The following is a 26,898-nucleotide window of genomic DNA, read 5'->3' as shown; positions in this document are numbered from 1 at the left end:
TGACGGAGTTGGAGGTATGGAGGAATGGCAGTATGGGACTTAGATTTAAGATTAAGTTACGTTAGGCTTAACTACTCTTAGAAGACCACCTTTTATGGCTTCTGTTTAATACTTTAAGCTCTATAATCTGAGTGTCGGCGTTCTAGGATTGCCTCTGGCATTCCCAGGACCTTATATCTTATATTGTGGCACCTTTACCGTAATGAGAACCTCTAGTTCTCACCCCATACTATGTTATTATTTTTCAGATATACAAGTCGAGAGGCATCTCGTTAGGCGTCTGGACTCCTGAAGCGAAGTGGTTACTGGGTTATTTTGTTGTACAGTAATGTATATATATGTAGTTAGCTTTTTCTCTGCATAACTTGTTCCTTTTGATCCTCTTAGAGGCTTATGGAGTGACAGGATTTTGTGTGTATGTACATTTAGGTTTCAGATATGTATATATATGTGTAAATATTCTCCGGCCAGTCTTGACTTCGCGGGATGAGTTAGGATCTTATTATTATTTATCTTTGGCACTCTATATTCCTACTTTTATTATCTTATGTTTGATAGTTATAGTTTTCTTAGCACGCAAGTTAACGCGTTTCTTAAGCGTACACTTTTTATTTCGCTATTTTTATTTCATCTATTCTTCAAGGCTCCTAGTATATTATAATTTTTCTGCTATTATATGTATACATTATATTGTAGAGGTCATAATTCCACACCACCTTTATTTTACAGCTTAAGCGTAAAACTCAGTGTGGTAGGGTGTTACAAAGAACAAGGCAATATAACAGTTGTGCTGAAATAATGACAGATATGTGTATAGAGAATAATAGTAAGAAAAATAATAGTGTTTAATACAATAAAGGAATATAATGAAAGTATAAATAATAATTTAAAAAATAATAAAATTAAAGATAATTTAATAAATTGAATATAAAATTTAGAATTATTCATGAAGATAAAGAATGTTTTGAATATAATATTTTATCTTTGCTTCATAGCTCAAATGACATAATCTCCTCATCCTCACTTAAAGATTTCGGATTCGAGTCTCAATCCTAACTGTTGAAAAAATAAATAAATAAGCTTATATAATGTTTATAAATAATTACTTTATAAATATTTATCTTGATTTTGTTACACATAATAATGATATAATAAATTTTTTTAATATTTTATTTAATTTAAATTTATAAATTTTATATGTTTTAAAATTTAAATAATTTATAAATTTTTATATTTATTTTTAAATATTATTTATTTTAAATTTTTAAATTATTTTATTAAATTTATAATTTAAAAATAAAAATATATAAATTAATCTTTTAAAAATAATAAAAAAGCGGCTCAACAAGCACGAGCCACTAGTGTATATAAAATAGATTTAATATGGTGATAAATATTTTATATTTCAATTAATAGATTTAATTTTTTCTCCGAAACAAACTTATACCAGAATTTTCATATTTTTATAACTTTAATATATTGATAAAATTACAGTATTTATCATAAAATTATTTATTCTAAAAATTTAAGTAGATAGAAGAAAATAACATAAATGATTATATCTCTAATGTTCCTTTTAAATAAGAGTTTTTTTAAGTTTACTTGATTTTTGCATACGCATTTTTTTTCTTTTATTTGTCTTGTGATATTTTTTATTTTTAGAATTTATTAAGGATAACTTTAGATCTTTTGGATATATAGTTCTAATATCATATCATAAAATTATTTATCCTAAAAATTTAAAATGATAAAAAAGGTAACATAAATGGCTATATCTATAACAGTATTTATAATTAAATTATTTAATTCAATATATGCTGTCATATCTTTTATACTAATGATAAATTGATACTATTTGGACCTTTTTTTGTCCTATGACCACCAAAACAAAATTAGATAAACTAGTATGTTTAAGTAAAATAGCATGTTTGTTGGGCAGTTTTTTTAGGTACTATTGTAATTTATTAATTAAAATAGCAAAATTGAGTAGTATATGTTTAGTTTTATTATATATAGATAACACAAAAAATACAAAATAGGTGCAACTAAACAATATTGTTAGATAATACTGAAGACTCGTGTGCTATTCTTTTTATATGAAGTTGAGAATTAAAAATTGTTAGATAATTATTTAATCAAACTTGTTAAATTATCTAACGATTTTTAAATATTAATTTCACATAAAAATAACTGTCTGTGAGTTTCTATCTTAAATAATATATATATATATATATATATATATATATATATATATATATATATATATAATCATTTACGTACATATTTAATAGTTTAAAATTTAGAAGAGATTATTTCATAATATAGTATTAAAATTTAAAAAAAATTATTGAGATACTTTTTGAAATTTTAAGAAAAAGGATTTCATCCCAAATATTATATATATACAATATATCAAATATAATATATATTACAAACATTATTATATACTAGTTATCTTTTACTTAAGGTGGTTGAATTATTTATGACATATAATAACTCGTGACCTTTTAATTTTTAACAGCAATTTAATAGAGGCACCAAGAATAGACACAAAAAATGAGATTGTTAGTTACGAAGATAAAGCTTCATACATAGATTATTCTATATATATATATATATAGGTTGGGTAAATTATTGTTGACTCAAAATAATTGTTCTAATTAGGTTAGATATAGAATTAGTATGTATAACCAATCTAGGTTGGTCGAATGGTTAGCTTATTTATACATTTAAGTAAATATTGAGAGTTTGAATTATATTTTGTGTATATAACAACTAATTGATAATTGATTAGTGGTAGACCTTTAAATCGAACTTAGATTCACGATGAATTAGTTTTTTTCTTGTTGAATTGAAAGATACTGTAAACAAAAAAAATTATATATGTATTTTTATCTAAGAATTTAATATGTTAAATGATATAACTTTTAATGTAATATCAAACCATCTATAACAATATAGTTTAAAAAAAATCAAGAAAATTAAATTCTAAACAGCCTCTGGTAATTATCTCGAAAAACAATTAGGTCCTCAATAAAAAAAATATCTTTTTCGGCCCTTAGTCTTTATTTTTATGAAACTGATTAGTCCCTCTATTAATATTTTTTTATCACTGACACAAGGACTAATCAGTCCCATAAAATAAAAATTAAGGATAAATACTTTTTTTGTCCCTAACGTCTTGAGTCAAAATCAAAATCGTCCATGACCTTATTTTTTTATTAAAATCATCCTCAACGTTATTGAATGTTTTAAAATCATCCTTTTTCAAATTTTTTGACTAAATTACCCTTTATCATCATCTTTTTCCTTTATCTTCCTCTGTTTACCTCATCAGCTTCCTTCTTCGGCTCCTCCTTCCTCCTTCCTCCTTCCTCCCTCTTCCCTCTTCCCTCTTTCCTGCTCCACTCTCTCCACCCAAATATTCAACAACAATTATTTTTTTTAATTTCAAAAAATTAAACAAAGCTAATGCAGCATCAACAATAATATATTCAGATTCCAACTAAATCTTCAACAGCAACAACTATTTTTTTTAATTTCAACAAAATCAAGCAAAGCTAACATATAATAACACAGAATAACGCAACATCAATAATACTGTATTTAAATTCTATCCAAATCTTCAACAGCAACAACTATTTTTTTTTAATTTAAAAAAAATCAAGCAAAGCTAACACAGAATTAACAACAACAATATATTTAGATTTAAAAATCCATCCACAACAATAACACCAATTTAAATTCAAGAGAGAAGAACGCAAAAAAGAGAGAAAAGAGAAGAGAAAAACTCAGAGAACATGGTAGTGTTGCTGCGTCTGTCACCGTTTCTCAGTTGAGAGAAAAAGGAGGAAAAAGCGACGGTGTGAAAAGCTACTGTTGTCGACGATGGTGATGGAGCTCGACGTCGACAGAGTAGCTCCCACCTCAGTCATGGCGCGATGGCGGTGGCCGCACTCTTCCTCACCATCACCTCCTCCTTCTTCCTTTTCTTTCTTCTTCCTCTGTTTCTCTCTTCTCTCGTTCTTTCTCTCATCTCTTCGTTTTGTCTCTCCCTAGTCACGATGCAACAGTGATGCCGACGACCACACTCTTTTCCGTCGTCACCTCCTCTTCTTCCTTTTCTTTTTTTCTTCTCCCTCTCTTCTTTTGTTCTGTCTTTTTTATTTTCTGTTTTCGATTGAAGGCCTGGAGGGATGGGGATAATGGGATGGGATGGGATGGAATGGGATGCGGTGGGTGGGGTAATAGAAGTAATAATGGGAGTAATAATAAAAAAGGGTATTTGTGTCATTTAAATATTTTATATTTAAAAGGATGATTTTAATATTAAATTTAGCGTTGAGGATGATTTTAATAAGAAAAAAAAGTCGGGAACGATTTTAATTTTGACCCCAAGACGTTAGGGACGAAAAAAATACTTATCCCTAAAAATTAAGAACCGAAAAAGAGTGTTTTTTTATTTTATTAAGAACTTCGTTGTTACTTCAAAATAATTGTCAAGACCAGATTGAATATTCACCCTTTAAAATCTAATCCTCATTGTTTTTATTATTCAGAATAAAGATTATATTTCAATAAAGGACGAACTTTTCTTTTTAATATTTTATTATATATATATATATATTTATAATTGGCCAAATTAATGCACTCCAAGTAAATAAATATTACCATACTCATTAAAATGATAAAACTAATAAATAAAATAGCAGATTAGCTGTTCTCCGCTTAGGAAGGAGTTTTTAGAATGAGCATATATGCAACAAATTAACATTACGGTAGTTTTTTTTTTTTTTTTTTTTCCAACTCGGGTAGTGGGATTGGCCCATTTTTCTTCACGCCTCTCAAATTTCAATGAAGCGCAGATTTATTTGATTTTATACAGCAAGTGCAAGAAATATACAGAGTCCTATTCTCACTTTTATCACAGAGTTTTAATTTGGATCTTATTTAGCAACAAGAATATCATTAATTTGGATCTTATTTCTTACCGATCTTACTCGCAACAAAATTAAATTTTTCAATTAAATGCTTTAATCAATCTATATTTTATAAACACACTAATAAAAACAGAAATACATACAAAATTAAGTCGAAACTAAAATTAAAAACAATAAAATTAAATCATATAAAATATATGTTAAAATTATAAATAACATAATTATCAATCTGTCATTGAGTTCTTATTCTAATATCAATTGAAGTGATTGGTTTAGTAGTTCTATTAATATTTAAAAATAAGAATATGTGAGTTCAACCTCCATTTACTTTATTATATATATAGAGGGTTGTTTTAATATGTCTATATATTACGGTGACAATTATAGCTATAGTATTTTAAAAAATATGGTTAAAATTAAAGTAACGCTTTTTTATTGCTAAACACTGTTTTTAAAAAGTATTACTAAAAAAATATTATCAAAATATAAAATAAATATGACTTTAATTTTAATAACAATTACATAATTACCATAACCACTGTAATATAGTCATACTAAAATTTATAATAATAATAATAATAATAATAATAATAATAATAATTATTATTATTATTATTATTATTATTATTATTATTATTATTATTATTAATTTTATACATACAAGTGTGTGGGTAGATTAGGTAGAATTTGTTCTAAACGTGTACTACTTGACTATATTTGCAAATCAACCAGCTCTGCTCTTAACTTCATCCGTTTTGAGTTGGATTGCGAATCCTACCTAACCAGAATGTATCGAGTTGAATACCAACAAATAGGATTAATATTTTTTGTACAAAGTGACAATGATTTTATTTTATTTTTTTGTTAGATGATTTTAGTACATTTGGATCAAGCTTATTAGTCGTTTCTTTTCTTTTTATTTGGTTATATGATATTTCAGTTTTTGAATGATTTTTTTTATGTAATCTTTTAGTCCGACAAATAAAAAATTAATTTGTCGTAGATAGGAGTTTCATTTTTTTCCCTTTGGCATTCTTTAACGTTTTAATAAATAAGCTTAAAATCCCCAAAGGCATCATTCAATACTTGGTTTTTTTTTTTGGACAGAGGTGACTACTTGTTAATAATGGATTAGGTTACAAATGTAGATGATAATGGATTTGGGTTTGGCCTCACCTCTTGAATTGTAGGTAGTCTGTTGTTTTTTTTTTCACATGATCCTTTTCAGTTTTCAGTGCGTCCAAAAATAAATTCTCCTTTGGCATCTCAGCCTGCAGTCCAGAATGAAGCCCTGGTAGCTAGAGAAAGCTTAGAGTAGGTTTGGATTGTGTTTTTTATTTTTAAAAAAATAAAATAAAATAATATAATTAATTAATTATTTTTTTTATTTTTATTTCTCTTATTTTTTTATAAAATTTTAAAAATAAAAATATTAAAGATAAAAATGTAAATTAAATATGCCTCCTTAATTTTGGAGTAAATTATTTCTTGTTTTGAAATATCCTCTTTCAGAAGTTGTTAGAATCCTTTTTTGAGGATGAAAATAACTACCTTATCCCGTCTAAACTTGATTACTCGTTCATTTTATGGATGGCTTTTCACTTTTTATTTTTTTAGTGAAAATCCAAATCACCATTTGCTAAATTCCACCATTGCTCTAATTTGTTTAATCAAGTGCTTTCTAATTCCCTTAATTAGTTATGTGCATATATAATGTTTGAGTAATGCTAGGAATCAAAAGGGTATTAGCAAAAAATCAGCTAAATATGTTTGGGTGAATCTAAAATTTCTACGAGTTGATATATATGGATGTTTTTTTTTTTCATACTAAATGGATGTTCTTTTATATATTTTTCGAATTTTTTGTATTATAAATGTGAATGTCTCTATTTCTTTAAAAATTTCATATTTTTTTTTAAATTTTATAGATATTTAATTATTTTGGCTAAAATATAACTAGATATTTATTTTGTCAAGTATTAGAATTTTTTTTTCATATTAAATGAATGTTTTTTTTATATTTTTGTGTATTAGGGGATTGCATTATTGCCTCTGATATCTGGTTGCTGTATGTCTCAACTTCTGTATATAAATCATAGTATTCTTCAATGGTTGGTTCACCCTTTATACATCTGAATTGGGAGTGAGAAAAAATCAAACATCAAAAATCACAGAAAAATGAAATAAACAACATTTTAGAGAAAAAATCTGACCGCTGATAATTGGTCATCAATGTGAATATTTAAAAATCAATCAGTACACCTAATAACAAATCTCATCAAAGGGAACCCACCCATCTGAGGTGAGAAAGGAATAGGACCATACGCATGCAGATAGATGAATGAAAACTCCCTTGAACTTGTGTATAATTACACACACACTGTCCTCACCTACTATAAGATGCAGTTAAGTATACGAGTATAAATTATGATCGCCAAAAGGGATCATATGCATACAACAGTTCCTTCATCGCCTCCTTCATCCATGCCCGGCCGCCACCGCTTCCACGACTTTTCAGGCTGTCTCCCCGCTCTTGAAATCGCCGCCGTCTTAGGGATCGAACTCAAGTTCAACTCCAACTGCAACGGCTGGTTCACAAAAGGAAAGTGGTACTTGTCGACGGTGGCAAATTCGACGAGCCAGATGTCGGTGATAGAAGAGGAATAGGTCGTGGTGAGGAAGCAGAGAGGGCCTGACGATGAGAGAGAAGAATCTGTGTGTATGATTGTTGGAGTTTGGTAGGTTAATGTGAGAGAGAAGATGAAATTTTTTATAAGTTTTAATTAAGTTTACTTAATCAATTTTAAATTTTTAAAATTTTAAATTTAAAAACTTTAAAATTAATTAATTATTAATATAAATTAATGTAATTTTGTTTAGTTTTTGGTAATAACGTTTTTGGTTTTATATATTTTTCCATAATGTTTTGACGAGAGACGAAAGTAAATAAATGGAATAATGCATAAAGCATGTTACAATAATATAAATTGATATATATATATATATATATATATATATATATATATATATATATATATATATATATATATATATATGTCCTTCACACCATTACATCCATTTTGCATTCATGCATGTAACACATAAATTACATTTAAAACAAAGTGTGGATAAATACTAGGTTGTGTCTCTGGTGGCTATACTAGTGGTGGCTACAAATGGCTACGAGCTGACCAAGCAATAGGATAATAACACTTGGATTGTGAGAGTGTACCATTAACGTTTGATTAACATAGTAAGCAGTAACTTGTGTTTTCTTTACCGCAGTTAGTTTTAAGTTGTGGCTTTTTTTTTCTTTTTTTTTTTCTTTTGGAAGATGCTTGTTGTTTTTTAATTTTTAGATTTTAATTAGTTTTTTAATTTAAATAATATTATTTAATTAAATTTTAATTAAAATATATTTTTATTCTGTAAATAAATATATTAATAATTAAAATTAATTTAAATTTTAAATATTAATTTTTTTATTTTTTATCCATTTCGTAAAATAGATATTTTATTATTTTTTATTTTTTTATACGTTTTTTATTTTTTAAAAATCTTATTCGATAAAAATTCATCTAATATTTTTTATTTTTTTTATTATTAGTTGGATTTTTTTATTATTTATATATTTAAATGTTAACGCTTTTAAAATTAAAATTTATATTCATAAAATTTGTTTTTTTTTTAATTATAACACATATAAAATTATTAAGTTATATACAAAATATTTTTGAAACACATCCAAAATCATAAATAAAAAATTTAAATTCAAATGTTAAAAATAAAATTAATTTTTTTATATCCTATTCGATAAAAACACATCTAATATTTCTTATTTTTTATTATAGTTGGATTTTTTTATTGCTTATTTGAACATTAATATTTTTTGAATTATTAAAATGTATGTTAATAAATTTTTTTTCAATTATAACACATCTAAAATTATTAAATTATATATAAAATATTTTTAAAACACATCCAAAATCATAAATCTAAAATTTAAATTTAAAAATTAAAAATAAAATTATTTTTTTTTTATATCTTATTCAATAAGAATGCATCTAATATTTCTTTTTTTATTATTAGTTATATTTTTTCGTTACTTATTTGAATATTAATATTTTTAAAATTATTAAAATAAATAATTAAGTTAAATTTTATAGATCTTATTCAATAAAAATATATTTAACATATTTTTATCATAGTATTAGTTGAAATTTTTATTATTTATTTGAGCACTAGTATTTTTTCATTTTAAAGCCTTTATTAATTTTAAAATTAAAATTTCAAATTTTATTTAATTTGATTTTATAATTTGTATTTAAATTGTAATTTATTATTAATTAAAAAATATTAAAAATAAAACATAAATTTTAAAGTTTAAAATTTAAATTTTAGTTTGTATTTTAAATATGCATTCAATTTAAAAAAAATACTAAATTTATTGGATGAATTTATTTTAATATTTTTTAATATTATAATAAAATGATGAATAAAAGATCATTTTTTTTAGATAACTAGTTGAACTGTTTTTTTAAGTTTTGGCTTGGAGAGATTAAAGTTCAGTGTGTGCTAGTGTCATTGAATTTAGGAAATTAGTTTTTGTTCATAATATTAATTGGCTTGTTTTTTATGATAGTTGGTTTTCTGTGATATCTGTATGGGCCCAAATTTCACACACAAAAAAGAGTGAAACGGCTTATAATTACCGTATCATTAGCATAGTCACCACTCCCTAAGTTTGGACTCGTGCAGTCAACATTTTTATTCAACCGAGTACGTGTCACTTGATTACAGGCTAACTTGGGATAACTACGCTAATCACCAAACCTAACTAGTCACCACAGACAGCACCTAAATACTATTGCCACATATATGACACAAACTCAACACATAATAAATAGCATTGTAGTATATATAATCCTCTAAATCAACATGTCACGTCACTAGTTAACATATCTTTAAAACCTAACTCATGAATTTACATAAATTATGAAACAAACTCATATCATATACAAATCAAACTTATTTTATACAAAGAGTGATATAAATATCATTTATCAGTTATTTATTATATGGTGGAAATTTAGGTATAGTTAATTTTATGTAAAGTTAATAGTTAAGAGTCGTTAGATAATTTGATTAATTTGACTAAATTTTTATCTAATAATTCAGATATCAACTTCACGTAAAATCCACTGTACCATATTATATAGTATCTAAAGGTGATAACCATAGGTGCCGCCACTTCCTCCATCTTCACCTCTTTCACAACCTATATCACCTTCACCTCCGCTGCCTCCCCCACCACCGCCTCCATTTATTCCATTTCCACCGTCTCCATCAGCTCCTCCGATCCTTTTCCACCTATGCCACGATATCCTCCATCTCGGCACCACCAGCACCACCACCGCCGGAATACCCACCATTTCCGCCACCTCCATTTAATTTATTCCATTTCCGCTGCCTTCACCATCTTTTCCTTTTCCACCTATGCTACCATATCCACCATCTCCAGTAAACCCACCACCATTCCCACCATCTCCATTATTATATCCACCATTTCCACCGTACCTGCCGTGTCCATCATCACCACCAAACCCACCCTCGGCTCCACCTCCCCCGTCTCCACCACTCCCACCATATCCACCGTACCCGCCGTTTCCATCATCACCAGCATACCCAGACCCGGTTCCAGATTCTCCACCGCTGTCTCCGCCAAACCCACCAGAGCCACCACCTGCACCTTTTCCAACCCTGTCATTATACACATCTTGATGTCCTCCATTACCTCCGCCGCGATCTTTCTGTCTATGGCCGTTTCTCGATGGATGTGTAGCAGCAACACCATGATGGCCATGGTCATCGGTGAAGACTGTTCTGGCGGCACCACATACTCCTAAAGTCGAAACTACCATGAAAACAACGGTGATCACAAACTTTGGGGTTATCATCATGGGATCGGATCGGAATTTATTTTTTGAAATTCAAACCCTAGTTGATTTATAACTTAGTAGGCTCATGAATATTGCGAAGATGGGTATATATATAAAGAATGAAGAACTACCTACCCTTGGTGAAATATTTAGTGTACTAAGCTCATGATACTTAGGAATCAAGTTGCTTTAACTTACATGGAGTTAATAACTAAGAATTGTTATTAAATAATAATTTAGTCAAACTTATTAAATTATTTAACAATTCTCAATTATTAACTTTACGAGAAATTACCTTTAACTGAGTTTCCACCGAATCAATAATGCATTTTTTCTCTTTGTTCCAACACCGATTGTTGTGTTGTGCTTTTCATATTTTTTATTTCTAAAAGACATAAAATTTATAATTTATAATTTAATATTTAAATTTAAAATTTTATTATTTAAAATTTAAAATTTAAAATAAATAAAATAATTTTAAAAAAACTAGCTCCCTAACATTATTTGATTATCAAATAGAAGTGGCAAAGTGAAGAATGAGTCATGGTAGGACAAATTATTCAAGCTAAGTAGATATGAAGACTCACACCATATTAGAATTAATTATAATCTGTATCTATTTAATTTTTTTCTCTAGAAAACTATATATTCAGATATTATTTGTGTGATATTCAACGAAGATTGTCTATTTATAGGTTAAGAATAAGTTAAATTTAATTATAATGACAAATTAGCATGAAATTAAAATCAAAATTAGTACCAACTATATGTTTAGATATATGATGTATCAATCATAATATATTCTATAAATTGTGATTTATTAGTATTATCTATCTATACTGCTCTATTTTGGGTTCTGAAAATTAAAAAGTTTTTATAATTGTAGTATATGATGTATCAATCATAATATATTCTATAAATTGTAATTTATTAGTATTATCTATCTATACTGCTGCTTTATTTTGGGTTCTGAAAACTAAAATTTTTCGATAATTGTTTATTTGAATATTTAATTTATATTTTCTGTATTTGATTATTGTGGCCAATAGCCATTATTTGATAATAACTCAATGAAAATAGTAATATAATGAGTAGTTAGAAGATCTTAAGAGAATTATATCACCACGAAATTAACTATTAAATGATATGAGAGTCTAGGATTTTAAATTTTTTTAGGTATTACCTCTTGATGTGAGACAATCTTTTAAGTGTTAGTATTTCGAGGCTCATAATTAATATATGGACAAAGACATAAAAGGACTATTTATATTTGGATGCAAAAATAATTAATACAAATTAAAGACCGTGTTTGAAACAGACACAGAGATTAAAAATTTGATATTATTAAGAGAATAAGAGATAGAAATTAAATTAAATTTTTATATGTATTTAGTATAAAATGTATTGATTTAATTATATTTTAGTATTATATTTAATTTGAGATAAATATAGAAATTAAAAAATAAATTTAAAATTTAAAAAATTAAATAAATATATTTTTCAAAAAAATATTATTAAAATTTTCATTTCTATTCTATAAAATTTTGATTTTATGCATCTTTACGTTCTAAAAGTATTTAAGGGATTAAAATTTTATATTTTAAAATTAAAATTTTATATTTTAAAATTAAAATTTTAATTTTAATATCGAATCACTAAATATAATACGATCTCTAAAAACAAACCCCATCAAAGGAACCGAAATTTGTGTTCAAGATTGAAGGGGAAAAAAGTGGTGAAAATAGGCCAAAAGAGGCTAAATGGAAAAACGGTAGAGTTGACCTTTATATATGCATCTTGTCCCACGATAATGGAGAATTAAATGCTTATCCCTTTTGTATTGCATGTTTGCATAGTTCTTTGATTTTATTGCATGAGAAATATAATGCTCCAACATGATGTTTGTGCTTCATGCCTTTCTGGGTTGTACTGATTACTTGGGAGAATTTTTAGCGTTGTATTGATTACTTGTGAGAATTATTAGTATTTTTTCGAAAGAGATTTAGAGATCATCGTCACGGAGGAAGAAAATAAAGTTAAGTTTTAAAGTAGCTTTTAAAATTATATTCAAACTTTAAAATGATCTCTAAAATTAATAATTATCTAAATTTATTTTCGAGGTTACACTCCAAAATTTATTATAGTCTCTAAAATATTTTCTGTCCATCAGAAAATTGAACTGGATTGATTTCTGTTAAAACATCGTCGTTTTATATTTGAAAAAAAAAAAGCAATCCCCTCCTAAAATCATAATCCCTTCTTCTTCAATTCTGTTCTTCTTCTTCTTCAATAGATCACAAGAATAAAAACCAGCAATACAAAATATCACAAAAAAAAACAGCATCAATTAAAAAAGATTAATCAACCTAAATAGCAAGCATCAATCAACCTAAACAGCAATAAGCACAAAAAATATCAACAATAAAAAAAGAGCAATAATTACAGAATAGAAAACAGTTAAAATCAACCATTGTTATATTAAAATATGATCAACAGCAACAATCACCCAAAACATTAAAGAACAATGATTGAATAACTAAAAAAATTAAAAAAAACTCACCAGGGCTAAGAGAGAGAACTGAGCCAGAGGAGAGAAGACGAAGGCAGAGGGAGACAGAGAGGAGACAAGAGAAGATCGCCGATGCGCGAGCAGTGGCAGCGACGACTGGAGAGGGAGGCAGAAGCGAACAGTGACGGCGACGCAGAGGAGTTGATGAGTGGCGCAGCGACGAGATGTAGGCTGGCGAGCGGCGCTGCGACGAGATGGAGGCTGGCGAATGGCGTGGCAACAAGACGACAGATGGCGAGTGCGTAGTGCAGAATTTAAAGTCCACAAACTTATTACCGGCAAGTGCACCGGATCATACCAAGTAATACCTCATGTGAGTGAGGGTTGATCCTACGAGGATTGATGGATTAAGCAACAATGATTGAGTAATTTACTTAGTCACACAAGCAGAGAATTATGTTTGAGAGTTCAATTGCATTAATAGTAAATTCAGAGAATTAAAGGCAAATAATAAATTGATGTGAAGAATATGGGAGAAAACAGTTAAGGTTTTAGAGTTGTTTATCTTTCGGATTTTTATTTCTTACCAACTATTTTAACCATGCAAGATTCAATTCATGGCAAATTATATGTGACTAAACACTAATTCCTTAGTAATTTAGTCTCCTCTAACCTAGTTAACCGCCAATTCCTTTGTAACTTAATTTCAATTAGAGGTTTAAAAGTCCAATTTTAGTTTATGTGCCACAGAAACCCTAATTACCCAAATATAAGAGGATTATATGTCACGTATCCTGTTAAGTTCAGATAATTAGAAATTTAGGAGAAATTATTTTCAAGCTGTTGTTCAGATAAATTGCTTTTCCAAGGTTTACAAAAACTCAAATAGACTAAGGGTTATTCTTCTGATCTACCCAGATCCTTAAGATAAAGAACGAAAACAAATTCTTGAAATAGAAATCAATAAATTAATTAAAATAGAAGAATAATAGTATTAATCCATAGAATAAACAGAGCTCCTAACCTTAACAGTGGAGGTTTAGTTGCTCATGGCTCAGAGAGAAAACTAGGATTCAGAAAAAACTTAAAGTGTGGAATGAGGTAAGAGAGAAGAGAGAAGTCCTCGAAGGACTGAATCTTTTCCCTTTTATATCTAATCCTCATTAATGTAAAATATTTTCTAAACCTAAATAATATCTTTCCCTATTGCAAAATAAAATAAAGTTTTAATCAAAATTACTAGAAGATCTCGTGCTGACTTGTGCATAGGCGTGGGGACCACCAACTTTACTGAACTTGGCGCCACTCCACCGGTGTGATTATTGGCAGTGTTGTCGGAATCGGACCGAACCGCCTGGACGTACCAGAAATTCAGTGAATCGGTGACCTAACCGGTCCAGAAGACGAGCTTCCTAACCGAACAAGGAAGTGAACCGAAATGACCCAATTTGAACTGGCCAGGTTTGACCGAAACCGATGAACCAGCGGCTTTCATTTTAACCCAGACAGGTTCGAACTCTTTTTTTTAATTCCCTTGAAACTACGTCGTTTCCATTCAAATTAAAAAAAACTCATTAAAGAGCTGCTGAAACTGAAACCCTAGCTACCTCCATCCCCTCTCCTTGTTTCCCTTCCCTAATCCCAAACCTTTTGGCCATGACTCCACGGGAGACCACCTTCCACCTGAGACAGAGAGTGTGAGCGAGACCCGTTCAGCCACCTCACCCGGCACCGTCGTCGCAGGAGGCAACTGTCACAGTGTGCTACCCACAACAGCTCAAAAGCACCTCCATCGAAGATTGAAGTCGCCTCCTGCTACTGATATTGTTCGTCGCCTGCTGCTCGTTGCCTCCTGCTCGTCAGTCGTCACTTCCGATCTCCCTCAGTCCCTCTTCTCTGCTCGTCACCTCCTGCTCGTCATTCGTCGCCTCCGGTCTCACTCAGTCCCTCTTCTGATCTTCTCTGCTCGTCGCCTCCTGCTCGTCAGTCGTCACCTCCGGTCTCCCTCAGTCCCTCTTCTTTGCTCGTCCCTCCAGGTATATATTAAGTTTTTATTTTTTTTTAAGTTATTCAAGATTGTTGATTAAGGATTAATGATTATATATGTTGATTAATTGATTAATGATTGATTATGTATGTTAATTTTTGTTTGATTTCTGTTAGAATTTAGATTGTTGGTTATTCTGTTTGATCTATCTTGGTTGTTGATTTATGTTTGATTTCTGTTCAATTTGTTGATTATCCATTGTTGATTATGGCTTCGAAGTAGTTTGGCATTGTTCAATTTGTTGATTATCCATTGTTGATTATCCAATTCTTTTTTATTTTTAAGTTATTCAAGATTGTTGATTAATGATTAATGATTATGTATGTTGATTAATTGATTAATGATTGATTATGTATGTTGATTTCTGTTTGATTTCTGTTAGAATTTAGATTGTTGATTATTCTGTTTGATTTCTGTTTGATTTTGATCTCTTCTTGGTTGTTGATTTATGTTTGATTTTTGTTCAATTTGTTGATTATCCATTGTTGTTAGATTGTTGATTAGTCATTTAGTCATTTAGTCCTGGTTGATTAGGAATTTATGATGGCTTCATCAAATACACCATAAGAAACACCAACTTCTCAGGAATAAGGATCAACTCCTGATTAACTCCTTATGTGGGACCAGGTTAACCGGTTCGATCACCGGTTCGGTTTCGACAACTATGATTATTGTGGCTTTCCTTGCTCTTGGCACCAAACTAGGAGAATCTCAAGTTTAGCGCCACCAAGGCAGTGAAGATGGAGGCCTTGTGATGATCCTGGCGCCAAACTTGGAGGTTGCCAAGTTTTGCGCCATTTTGGTAGCATTTGGTGCCATGATTCCATAAGAAAAGTATAAACTATTATATATCGTTGGAAAGCTATCGAAGTTGGCTTTCCAATTATGCTAGAACCGCGTCAATTGGATCTCTATAGTTTAAGGTATGCTTGTTGGAGTACAAGGAGGTCAGGGTTGACAACATCATACACTTTCTTCCTTTTCTTCTACACGAACTCTGTCAAATTTGTCCGAATGCTACCTAAAATTAATAAATTACACACAACTCAAAGTAGCATCCATAGTGGCTTAAAAGGACTTAAATCTTGATTAAACTTAACAAATTCGAATGCAAATTCACTAAGAAAAGATAGGAAAGATGCTCATGCATCAGTGAGCGACACGGCGATGACAGAGAAGGTTGAGGCTTTGTGCTCTGCCTCTGCCTCTACTGTGTTTGAATGTGAGAGACTAGGTTAGAGAGGGAGATGAGCGGCATGGCACTGAAACAGAGACCGGCGAGACACAACGACACCGAGAGTTGAGGAGAGTTCCGTGTGTTTAGCATTGTGAGTGCGAGTGTATGGTTGGAGAGGAAGAGAGCGTCTGGGGAGGGAGAAGGGAAAGAGAAATAGTCTCAGGTTGGGGAAGCAGAAGGGGAACGGTAAGGAGAAAGGAGGCGTCAAATTGGGGAAGCAGAAGGAGAAGGAAAAGAGGACAGGTTGGGGATGGGGATAGAGATAGGGAAGGGGACGGGTTTTCTTCCCTTTTGCTTTTTTTTTTTTTTTTAAAATGATGTTGTTTTAAGGTTCCGATAAACGGAAAGTGTCGTAGGGACTAGTATGAATTTTGGAGTGTAAATTAAAGGACGAAATTGGGTAACAATTAATTTCAAAGACTACTTTAAGGTTCGCGTACAATTTCAGAGACCATTTTAAAACTTAACTCAAAGAAAATATATTGTAATTAATAATATATAGATATAATTTAATCAAATTTACCTAATATAATTTACCTAATATGCATCTTATTAAAATGTCGCTTAAAGCTAAATATACAATTAGCAGAAGAATTACTTTTTTGACAAAAATAAAATTATTTTTGTAGTGAAAATACAAAAAAAAAATAAAATTCATAATAAAATTTTTTATTCATACATGTATAATCATTTTAATTAATAAATAATTTTTTGTATAACAGAAAAAATTCAAAAAAAATCTGATAATAAAGTTTTTAAAATCAACACTACAACATATAATTTATATATAAAAAATGCTATATACTAAAATCAACTATTAAAATTAGTCAATTAATATATTTGTGTATAAATATATGTGTAATTTAATTTATTTTCAATGTATATTTATATTTTAGCATATATTTTATACTAGTGACTAATTTTAATAGCTAATTTTAATGTACACATAACATAACTCTTTATATATTTATTTCTACAGGATATGTTGGATGAAAATAAGTTAAAATTCAAAATTGTACAAAAAGGAACCAAAATAAAATGATACTGCATAAAATTATATATGTAGAAATAAATTTAAATTCAACTAGAGGATTTAAAACACATGTCTCTTAATATTATCCATTTATATTATTGACAAAAATTTATATGGAGTTATTTTTATATAAAGATAATAGTTAAAAATAGTTAAATAATTTAATATATTTAATTAAATTATATTAATTAATAATTTTTAATTATCAACTTTATATAAAAATAATAATTTTTACTTATATTATTATATACGAATGTTTGTTTTTTTTAAGTTAGAAATAAGATTTAAATTGAAAAATTTTAAATAAAAATAAAAAAATTATATTATTTAAACTATAATTTGTGAACTACATAAATGTTTGTTTATATAAAAAAAAGTTAATATTAAGTAATTAATAATTTTTTTAAACAACATGAATAATGAATACTTAATTCATTAAGTATGTAAATAATTATCATAATATTAAAATTTAGATAAATAATTTATAACTGTAATGCATTTTTATTTTATTAGACCGATTATTCATATTATTTACAAAAGCTATTTTCTACCTAAATTTTTCTAAAAAAAATTGCACTTTTATAGGGATTAATGAACTCTTGTTAAAATAATCAAACATTATATCACTATACATGTATCAATGATTCAATGTACATAAATTACACATTAAAACAAGATTTATATATAGTAGTCAAACTTATTTTAGATTAAGAGTAGTACAAATATCATTTAATTATTTATTATTATAATGTCTAAGGGTGATGATAACCATAGCCACCACCACCACTTCCCCCATCTTCACCTCTTTCACCACCTATCCCACCTCCTCCGCCGCCGCCACCTCCCCCACCACCACCTCCATTTATTCCATTTCCACCGTTTTCACCGTCTCCTCCGTTTCCACCATTACCACCGTCTCCACCAGCTCCTCCTTTTCCACCTATGCCACGATATCCTCCATCTCCGGCACCATCACCAGCACCACCACCATCTCCACCTGTTCCACCATATCCACCGGGATCATCAGTTGAAGCACCTTTTCCACCACCACCAGCATAACCTTGTCCGCCGCCAGAACCTTTTCCTATTTTATCACAGTACCCAACACTAACTCCTCTATCAATATCCCGGCATCTTCCTCTAGCAGCATGAACTCGGCCATTTTTCAAGAGATGTGGAGCAGCAACACCATCATCGCCATGATTATTCAGTGTTCTGGCGGCACAACATATTCCTAAGCCACCCAAAACTAGTATGAAAACAACGGGAATCAGAAACTTTGTGCTTGTCATCATTATATATATTGGATCGAATCGGAGTTTATTTGTTTGTGAAAACCCTAGTTGATTTGCCTTAGGTTCATGAAGATGATGGGTATATATATAGCAACTAAAGAAATAGCACCACCGTTGATGGAATATTTAGTGGACTAACATCATCATTGAAGATTAGAACTTGGAAAAGATAATAAGTTATATTCAACAAGGGAATAAATAAATAAATTGTTATTTAATTATACTTTTTCTTGTTTTATTTATTGAATTCGTACACAACTTTTTTATTATTGGTTGAAACACACAAGTATTTTAGAAATTGAAATACGATATATTTTTAATATTTACTTGACAATTGAATTTTCTCTGTATTTAAGTATCTCCAAATATAGTTGGATACACTGAATATATTAATATAATTACATATTAGATTATTTAAATTTTTTTGATAATATATTTAAAATAAGTTTAGAAATATATATACTGTTAATTGTTATTAAAAAAGATGAATGCTGACTTACTAATTACAAATTACATCACATATTGTCTTACCCTAAAAATTAAAATATCATTATTATTGTCCATCACTAAGAAGAAAAAAAAATAGAATAAAAGCATTCGAGCCATATATCAAACATTGATAATAAAGTGAAGGCAAATTTTATTCTGCTTTTAAACTTGGTATCGAATTTATTGTACTATTATTTATTTTAATATTTTTAGAAAGAAAAAGTATAGGTGAACAATGAAAATATTAAATAATGTAAATAATAGATATATCGGATATTCATTTTATTAGTGTACGAATGATTATTTTAATATTAAAATTTAGAAGATTAATTTAAAGATGTAATGTATTTTTATTTAATTGATGGTTGTTCATATTGTTCAATAAAATTATTGTCCCAAACATTTCCCTTTTATAAATTAGGCATGTGGGAATCATAGCATTCAGCTAAGGTGAAATATATGTCTTCCACACCATTGCACATTTATATTTTGCATTCATGCATGCATGCATGTAATGACAATCAACATACATAACTTACCAATATCATTGAACTTCATATATAAAGCATCCTCACCCCCTAAATTTTGGCTAATTTTATTTTAATATTGAAAATACTTTGGCTAATTTTACCATTGTTATTTATTTATTTATTTATTTATTTATTATATTATTATGGTTAGAGTCTTAGAGGATAATGACAAAGCACTATCTATTATTCATTTATTCTTGAATTGAAATAGAAGCATCTCATGCATATAATATCTTAGCTTAAGGGTGATGACCTCCACCACTTCCCCCATCTCCACCTCTTCCACCATTTTGACCACCTATCCCACCTCCTCCTCCACCGCCACCTCCACCACCACCACCTCCATGTATTCCGTGTCCGCCGTGTCCACCGTCTCCTCCTTTGCCACCAAAGCTAGGAGATCCCCTACCTCCATATCTTACATGTTCACTCTCTTCTAAATTATCTCTTTTGGTTTTCCCCATAACATATTTATTTCCATAACCTCCGCCTCCGCCTTCACCGCCGTTTCCTCCATCTCCGCCATTCCCACCTACACCACCACTTCCACCATTTCCACCGTCTCCGCCATCTCCATTAACCCCACCATTTCCACCCCCTCCACCATTTCCCCCATCTCCATTAACCCCGCCATTTCCACCCCTCCACCATTGCCACCATCTCCATTAACCCCACCGCCTCCACCGGTTCCACCGTTTCCGCCATCTCCATTAAACCCACCACTTCCACCTTTTCCACCATCTCCACCATCTCCGAATTTGCCACCGCTTCCGCCAGTTCCACCATTACCACCGTCTCCATTAAACCCACCGTTTCCACCAATTCCGCCGTCTCCACCATCCCCATTAAAGCCACCACTTCCACCTTTTCCACCATTTCCACCATCTCCGAATTTTCCACCGCTTCCGCCACTTCCGCCATTACCACCGTCTCCATTAAACCCACCATTTCCACCGATTCCGCCGTCTCCACCATCTCCATTAAACCCACCACTTCCACCTTTTCCACCATTCCCACCATCACCATTAAACCCACCATTCCCACCACCTCCACCATTTCCACCATCTCCGTTATACCCGCCGTTTCCACCACCTCCACCATTTCCACCATGTCCACCGTTTCCACAATTTCTGCTGCCTCCGCCGTTTCCACCCTGTCCACCGTTTCCGCCGTTTCCACCATGTCCACCGTTTCCACCATCGCCATTATTATACCCACCATTTCCACCTCCTCCACCGTTTCCACCATTTCCGCCGTTTCCACCATCTCCGCCGCCATAATAAGGTCTCCTACATCCACGATGTTTATGGCACCTATAGTGTAGATCCACAGCAATATCATCACCATGGATGATTCCATGATCATTGAGTTGTTGGTCTTCTACACCGAGCGTGAGGAGTGTTCTTGCAGCAGAACATATTCCTAAACCCAAAATCACAAAGAAAACAATGCAGAGAATCCTTGAGGTTCCCATGGGAATGTATTCGAGTTGTGAAAAGTTAAAATTAAACCCCAAAACTTGATGTCTTAGTTTCATGAGATGGATATTTATAGGGAAGAAAAAAGAAAAGAAAAACACATTTGGACACTCTACTTCACTAAAGAACCCTTTGTGGAAAAAGGAGAATATAAAATTTTTTATGCACCAAACAAGGAATAAAATAGAACAGAGGACCTAATTTATTAATAGAACATACAAAAGATTAATTTTGATATATTGTAATGCAGTTTTAAGTGTGTAACGTCACTCCATCAAAAATAAATATTTATTTTATATTAATTATATAAATGATCGCTTAAAAAATAAATATAATTAAATAATTATATAAAATATTTTATATTATCGGTGTATTAAAATTAAATTATATAAAAGTAAAATAGATAAAAATTAATTTTAAATAGTTAAAATGAACTATTTTTTATTATAAAATTATTTTTTTAACTTTTGTTTTTGAAAAATTAGGGTTTAGAATTAGAATTTAAGATATAAATTTAAAATTTAAAATAAAAAATTTCTCAATATAATTTTTTTTGTACTTTTTTAAATTGATTGAAAATTTAATAAATTTAAAATATAAAAGAAACACATTATACACACATATACAATCAACAATCAACAGAAAGGAAAAAAAAGTTAAGGTATGTAGCATCTCATTTTGATTATTGTTCACGTTTACTTAACTTTTTTAATAATTAGAAAAAATTATCAAATTAGTTCTTAAAAGATTATTTATTTTTTAAATTGATCCTTAAAAAATTTTTTTAATTAAATTTATTTTTTAAAAATTTTAAATTAGTCATGTTAGTTTTTCCATCACTTTATTTATTGATAGTAACAAATTTATTAATGTAATGCGTTAAGTGATATCCCAATATATATTTAAAAGTCTTAATTAATTATTTAACATAATTAATTTATGAAATTAAATAAAATTAATTTTTTTATACTTAAGATATAACAATTTATTAACTAACAATAAATTTTTAAACGAAGTTGATTATAATTTCATCACAATAAACCAATTTAATTCATTCTTCCTTGACCGCATGCACAAATAGGGTAAATTTAATTGTTAAAAGAATAAGTTATTTGAGAATATGTTGTCAAATCAATCTTAAGTATAAAAAAAAATCCCCCTAGAGAGACAATGGATTGGGTTCACCATCTTTTGGATCTAGCGCTTTAATACCATATTATGATACCACTTATCCCAAAAGTTTCAGCTGATGAAAAAATATAACACTAATGATTATATCTCTAATACTCCATAAACCTCCATTGTACACATTGTATAAATATTTCATTGGCTCCTCATACGTTCTCATAAAAAAATCATTAAATTTAAACATGACTTTTTTGATAAAGTACTAGGTTTTGTTTTTTAAATATGATTCTCTACCTGACGCAGATATATTATGTATTATGTTCGCACTTAACACTAGGATGTCAATGGGGCGGGGCGGGAGCGGGGGATGCCTCCCTGCTCCCCGTCCCCGCCCTCAGATTTTGTCCCCGTTCCCGCCCCGATCCCCGCCGTGGGAAGATAATTGCCCCCATCCCCATTTCCCGCGTTCTCCGTGTTTCCCGCGGGTCCCCATTCCCCATCTCTTTATGTTGAATATTTATATGAAAATTACAATAAAAAATTTAAAAAAAATATTAAAAAAAACGACAAAACATTATTACAACACACAAACATACATATCTTATCCAAGATTACAACTTACAAATCAAGAAATATAAAATAAGAAATCATAATCCATAAAACGAAATTTTAAAATACAACTTCCATTCTTAAAAAAAGCCATAAAATAAAGTCTTCAACTTCCAACAAACAACTCCATGTTCTCTGTTAAAATACAACACAAATATGAATATGTTAACATACATCATAAAGTGCCTTTTTCGTTATTGTACTTTTCTAATTTAATATAATTAATCTCGCACCAGGAAACAGCATACTACTAATTTATGGCTCAGAAAAAAAACTTCAGAAAAATAGTATGATCTTTAATGATTTCTATAACAGAAAAATATCAAACATGTGATGTTATAGATTACATACACATGCAGTAACAGCATACTAGGCAAACCACCACACAAGTGGCAGCCCTCAAACAAAGCAAACACAAACCAAAAAGTACCAAAGCAAGAAAGATACAATAAGCAGGCAAGCCAAGCCAAATTCAGACAAAAACGAAAGCCAAAAAAAGGAATAACACCAACACAAGAGGATCACCAGGGTGTAGGCACACAATCTATCAACCAAGAGGTGCCAAAGGTAAAGTTAGATTGCTTATTTTACATCCCTTAAGTAATCAATATTCTAAGGATCTCACTTGGTATTTTTTGTTTTTTATCATCTCATTTTGGCACGCTAATCTTTTAACCATTTCCAACTTCAGCTAATATCCAAATGCCAAGATAGCTTAATTTGGAGGAATCACTGGGAACAATATATTCCAATTTCAGAATTACAAGAAAAAAAAAACCTATAGAAAAAATAATTAAAGACAAAACGCCCAAAAAAAAGATCTGTGCTCTAACTTGGATTAAAACAAAATTTCAAATTACTAATTACATCACTCTCAAGGATTGAAACCTGTGTATTACTTTCTTCCAACCACATGCAATCAATCACATTTTGCACTGCAAGGGGAGTTTTCTCAAATCCGTGTACACATATTAAAGTCAGAAATTACAGCACAACAAACAGAGAACCTGAAACTTGAGGCCTGGAACACACTTAATTCATGTATCACCGTTTTGGGTTATAATTTAATATATAAATGGTGCAGTAAATCAGAATTTTTCATTCTACAAAATATAAATTATTAATACAGAATAGCATAGCATAAATTCATCAACAGGCAACAGCTACTAAAATCAGAATTCAGAATTAATGGAATATAAAAAAAATTAAAGTATGAAAAAAATTAAAAAACAGCCACCAATTATCAGAAATTCATAGAACAAAACATCCATTAATAAAAACAACAGCCACCAACTTCAAAAAATCAAAATCACCATCAAATTCATGAAAAAAGCAAAAACCTAAACTGAAATCCCAAAATACAAGAAAAGGAGAGAGTAGTGAATCTTACCATGGATAAGAGAGAAACGGCTGAAGAGGTCAGAAACGCTGGTGACGAGAAGAGCGGCGAACGACGGGAAGAGAGCAAACGGAACAGGGCGCACGGGGCGGTGCGGTGATGATGCAGTCTGGGCCGGCTGAAACGGACAGTGACGAGGCCGTGACGATGGTGGTCGGAGGTTGCTGGCTGGGAGCCTGGGACGACGGAGAGAATGCAGAGACGAAGGAGAGTTAGGGTTAACTGGGAACTCGAAAGTAGGAGGTTGCGGCGCTCTCTGTTGGAAGTGGGAACTGGGAACTGAGAAGAAGAGTAAGGGATTTAGGGTTAACTTTTCTATATATATATGCAAAGTGAAATTACTTAAAAACCAAAATAAAAATTAAATTCATAAGAATATTTAAGTAATTTAATATATTCGGGGATTGTGGGGAATACGGGGACGGGGACGGGGATCCCCGCTCGGGTCCCCGCATTTGCTTCGGGGGAATTTTGTCCCCCATCCCCGTCCCCGCAGGAAAAATTCCCCGTCATCGGAGCCCCATTCGGGGCGGTCCCCGCGGGGATCCCTGCTTTCTGGGGATTTTTGACACCCCTACTTAACACTACTGGCCAATGTACCCTACGAAATTAAAATAGAATATTAGAAACCATCTTTATGTTCATGTATTCATACTTATGTAATATGTTACACGCTACGATGCATGAAAATAACACATACTTTTACATAGCTTCTTGTTTTGGATTTGGCTAGTTTAGGATACAATAATCTTAATTCTATCTTCATTATTCTTCTTCACAAACTGACAAGTCTTGTTGAAAGGAAGAGAAATCTAGCTATCCTTATGTTTGAAGGGTGTCTCTAGTTTATTTTTTCAAACCCTTGTATAATTGTGGCAGTTACAAGTGGGATTCCAAAAGGATTGATAAATAGAAAATCTTGGTAATGCAATGGACACTAATTAATAAAATATATTATTTTTTATTCTTTGTTGAATTCCAACCATTAAGTGCGATAAAATGAATATGAACAATAGAGTTAAAAAAAAATCATTTTGATATATTTATGGTGTAAAATAATTTTATATATAGCATCTCATTAAATATGTTTGTTGTAGGAGTTTTAATTGAAAGATATTTTGTGATAGAAAAATATGGAGAATTGACTTTTAGTTAAATAATATTAGTCAATTTTAATTTTAGAATTAAGAATTTATGATTTAAGGTCTTGAATTTAAGATAAATACAATAATTTTAAAAAATTAGTTAATATTAGTAAAAAAAATTAGTTCCTTAGCATTACTTCCTGTGATAATAATAATAGAAATTAACTTAGATATTTATGTAAAACCTTTTTATATTAATATACATATGGTTTAAAATTAAATTGTAAAATAAATATCTATTAGTGGGCATCTCACTCATTCATTATATTCATATACTCATTATCAAAATTGCAATAATTCATTATCTATATACGATTAAATTATACACTAATAATATAAATGGTTTTAGATTGTGGAAATCAAACAAATTCAAGAATTAGAATAATTTTTTTAAATAGTAGTGGAAGAATTTAGAGTTGTGGTTAATATATAAAACTTAAAAATATAAATAATGGAAGGTAGACCAAAAGAAGCAGAATTGACCAATAACATGGTTGTTTCGTTTTAGAATTTGATGTTGATCATCATTAAAACCTTTTTGTGTTTCACGAACGCAAAATTCTTTGATTGTATTTGATATAAAAATATAATAATATATATTACTCTAAGGAGTAAGGATCCACTTTTATCAAATACACATATTCTATACATCACACTAGGTAGATAATTATATTCATATATAATCTGGAATGCATCACTTTTAAGATATCTTAATGATGATAAATTAAATCATCATGAAATAATTAACTCAAAATCTTGGGTTAAAAATTTAAACTTGTGTTAAAAGGATCAAGAATCAAGAATGGAGTTCTTATAATTAGTTACAATAATGCAGCTTATAACAACTCATATAAACCGTTTGATTCTCTACATTTGTTGCATATATAAATGAGAATTATATTTAATCTAAGCATTACATAATATCAAAAACACAAATTAAATATCATTCAGTAGTTTTCTTCAGTTTCTTGCTTCTCAAGCTTTTTTTTCTTTCTCTTTAGTAACACTTAATTACAAAGATGTTGAAGAAAATTGAGAATTGATGGTGAAGAGTATGAATGAATAGAGAAAATTATAAGTGAAACTGAACTTTTTATTCATGTAGTTGTCTATTATATAC

The 26,898-nt window shown here is 29.8% G+C and overlaps 3 protein-coding genes across 3 annotated transcripts; all 3 read right to left on the bottom strand.

Annotated features, from left to right (window-relative positions):
* Positions 1-10,387: 10,387 nt before the first annotated feature.
* Positions 10,388-10,900, bottom strand: LOC130975055 (glycine-rich cell wall structural protein-like). The gene has a single exon (XM_057899889.1). The coding sequence runs from the start codon at positions 10,898-10,900 to the stop codon at positions 10,388-10,390; it is 513 nt and encodes a 170-aa protein (XP_057755872.1).
* A 7,557-nt stretch (positions 10,901-18,457) lies between these two features.
* LOC130975051 (glycine-rich cell wall structural protein 1.0-like) lies at positions 18,458-18,997 on the bottom strand. The gene has a single exon (XM_057899886.1). The coding sequence runs from the start codon at positions 18,995-18,997 to the stop codon at positions 18,458-18,460; it is 540 nt and encodes a 179-aa protein (XP_057755869.1).
* A 1,554-nt stretch (positions 18,998-20,551) lies between these two features.
* LOC130975044 (glycine-rich cell wall structural protein 1.0-like) lies at positions 20,552-25,146 on the bottom strand. The gene is made up of 3 exons (XM_057899879.1): positions 25,051-25,146; positions 24,625-24,889; positions 20,552-21,441 (listed from the first exon to the last, which is right to left on the bottom strand). The coding sequence occupies exons 1-3, from the start codon at positions 25,144-25,146 to the stop codon at positions 20,552-20,554; spliced, it is 1,251 nt and encodes a 416-aa protein (XP_057755862.1).
* Between the last annotated feature and the right edge of the window lie 1,752 nt (positions 25,147-26,898).

The sequence above is a fragment of the Arachis stenosperma genome, chromosome 1 (genome assembly GCF_014773155.1).
Source record: "Arachis stenosperma cultivar V10309 chromosome 1, arast.V10309.gnm1.PFL2, whole genome shotgun sequence".
NCBI classification, from domain to species: Eukaryota; Viridiplantae; Streptophyta; class Magnoliopsida; order Fabales; family Fabaceae; genus Arachis; species Arachis stenosperma.
This window is presented reverse-complemented; position numbering and strand designations above follow the sequence as displayed.

What these genes read in the sequence shown, in the direction of transcription:
- LOC130975055 (XM_057899889.1), bottom strand. Translation starts at nt 10,900, where the DNA reads ATGATGATAACCCCAAAGTTTGTGATCACCGTTGTTTTCATGGTAGTT.
- LOC130975051 (XM_057899886.1), bottom strand. Translation starts at nt 18,997, where the DNA reads ATGACAAGCACAAAGTTTCTGATTCCCGTTGTTTTCATACTAGTTTTG.
- LOC130975044 (XM_057899879.1), bottom strand. Translation starts at nt 25,146, where the DNA reads ATGACGGGGAATTTTTCCTGCGGGGACGGGGATGGGGGACAAAATTCC. An exon ending in GGATCCCCGTCCCCGTCCCC is followed by an intron (nt 24,890 to 25,050) that starts GTATTCCCCACA and finishes CACTTCCAACAG; the next exon opens with AGAGCGCCGCAACCTCCTAC. An exon ending in CCGTTTCTCTCTTATCCATG is followed by an intron (nt 21,442 to 24,624) that starts GTAAGATTCACT and finishes TTTTGGGTTTAG; the next exon opens with GAATATGTTCTGCTGCAAGA.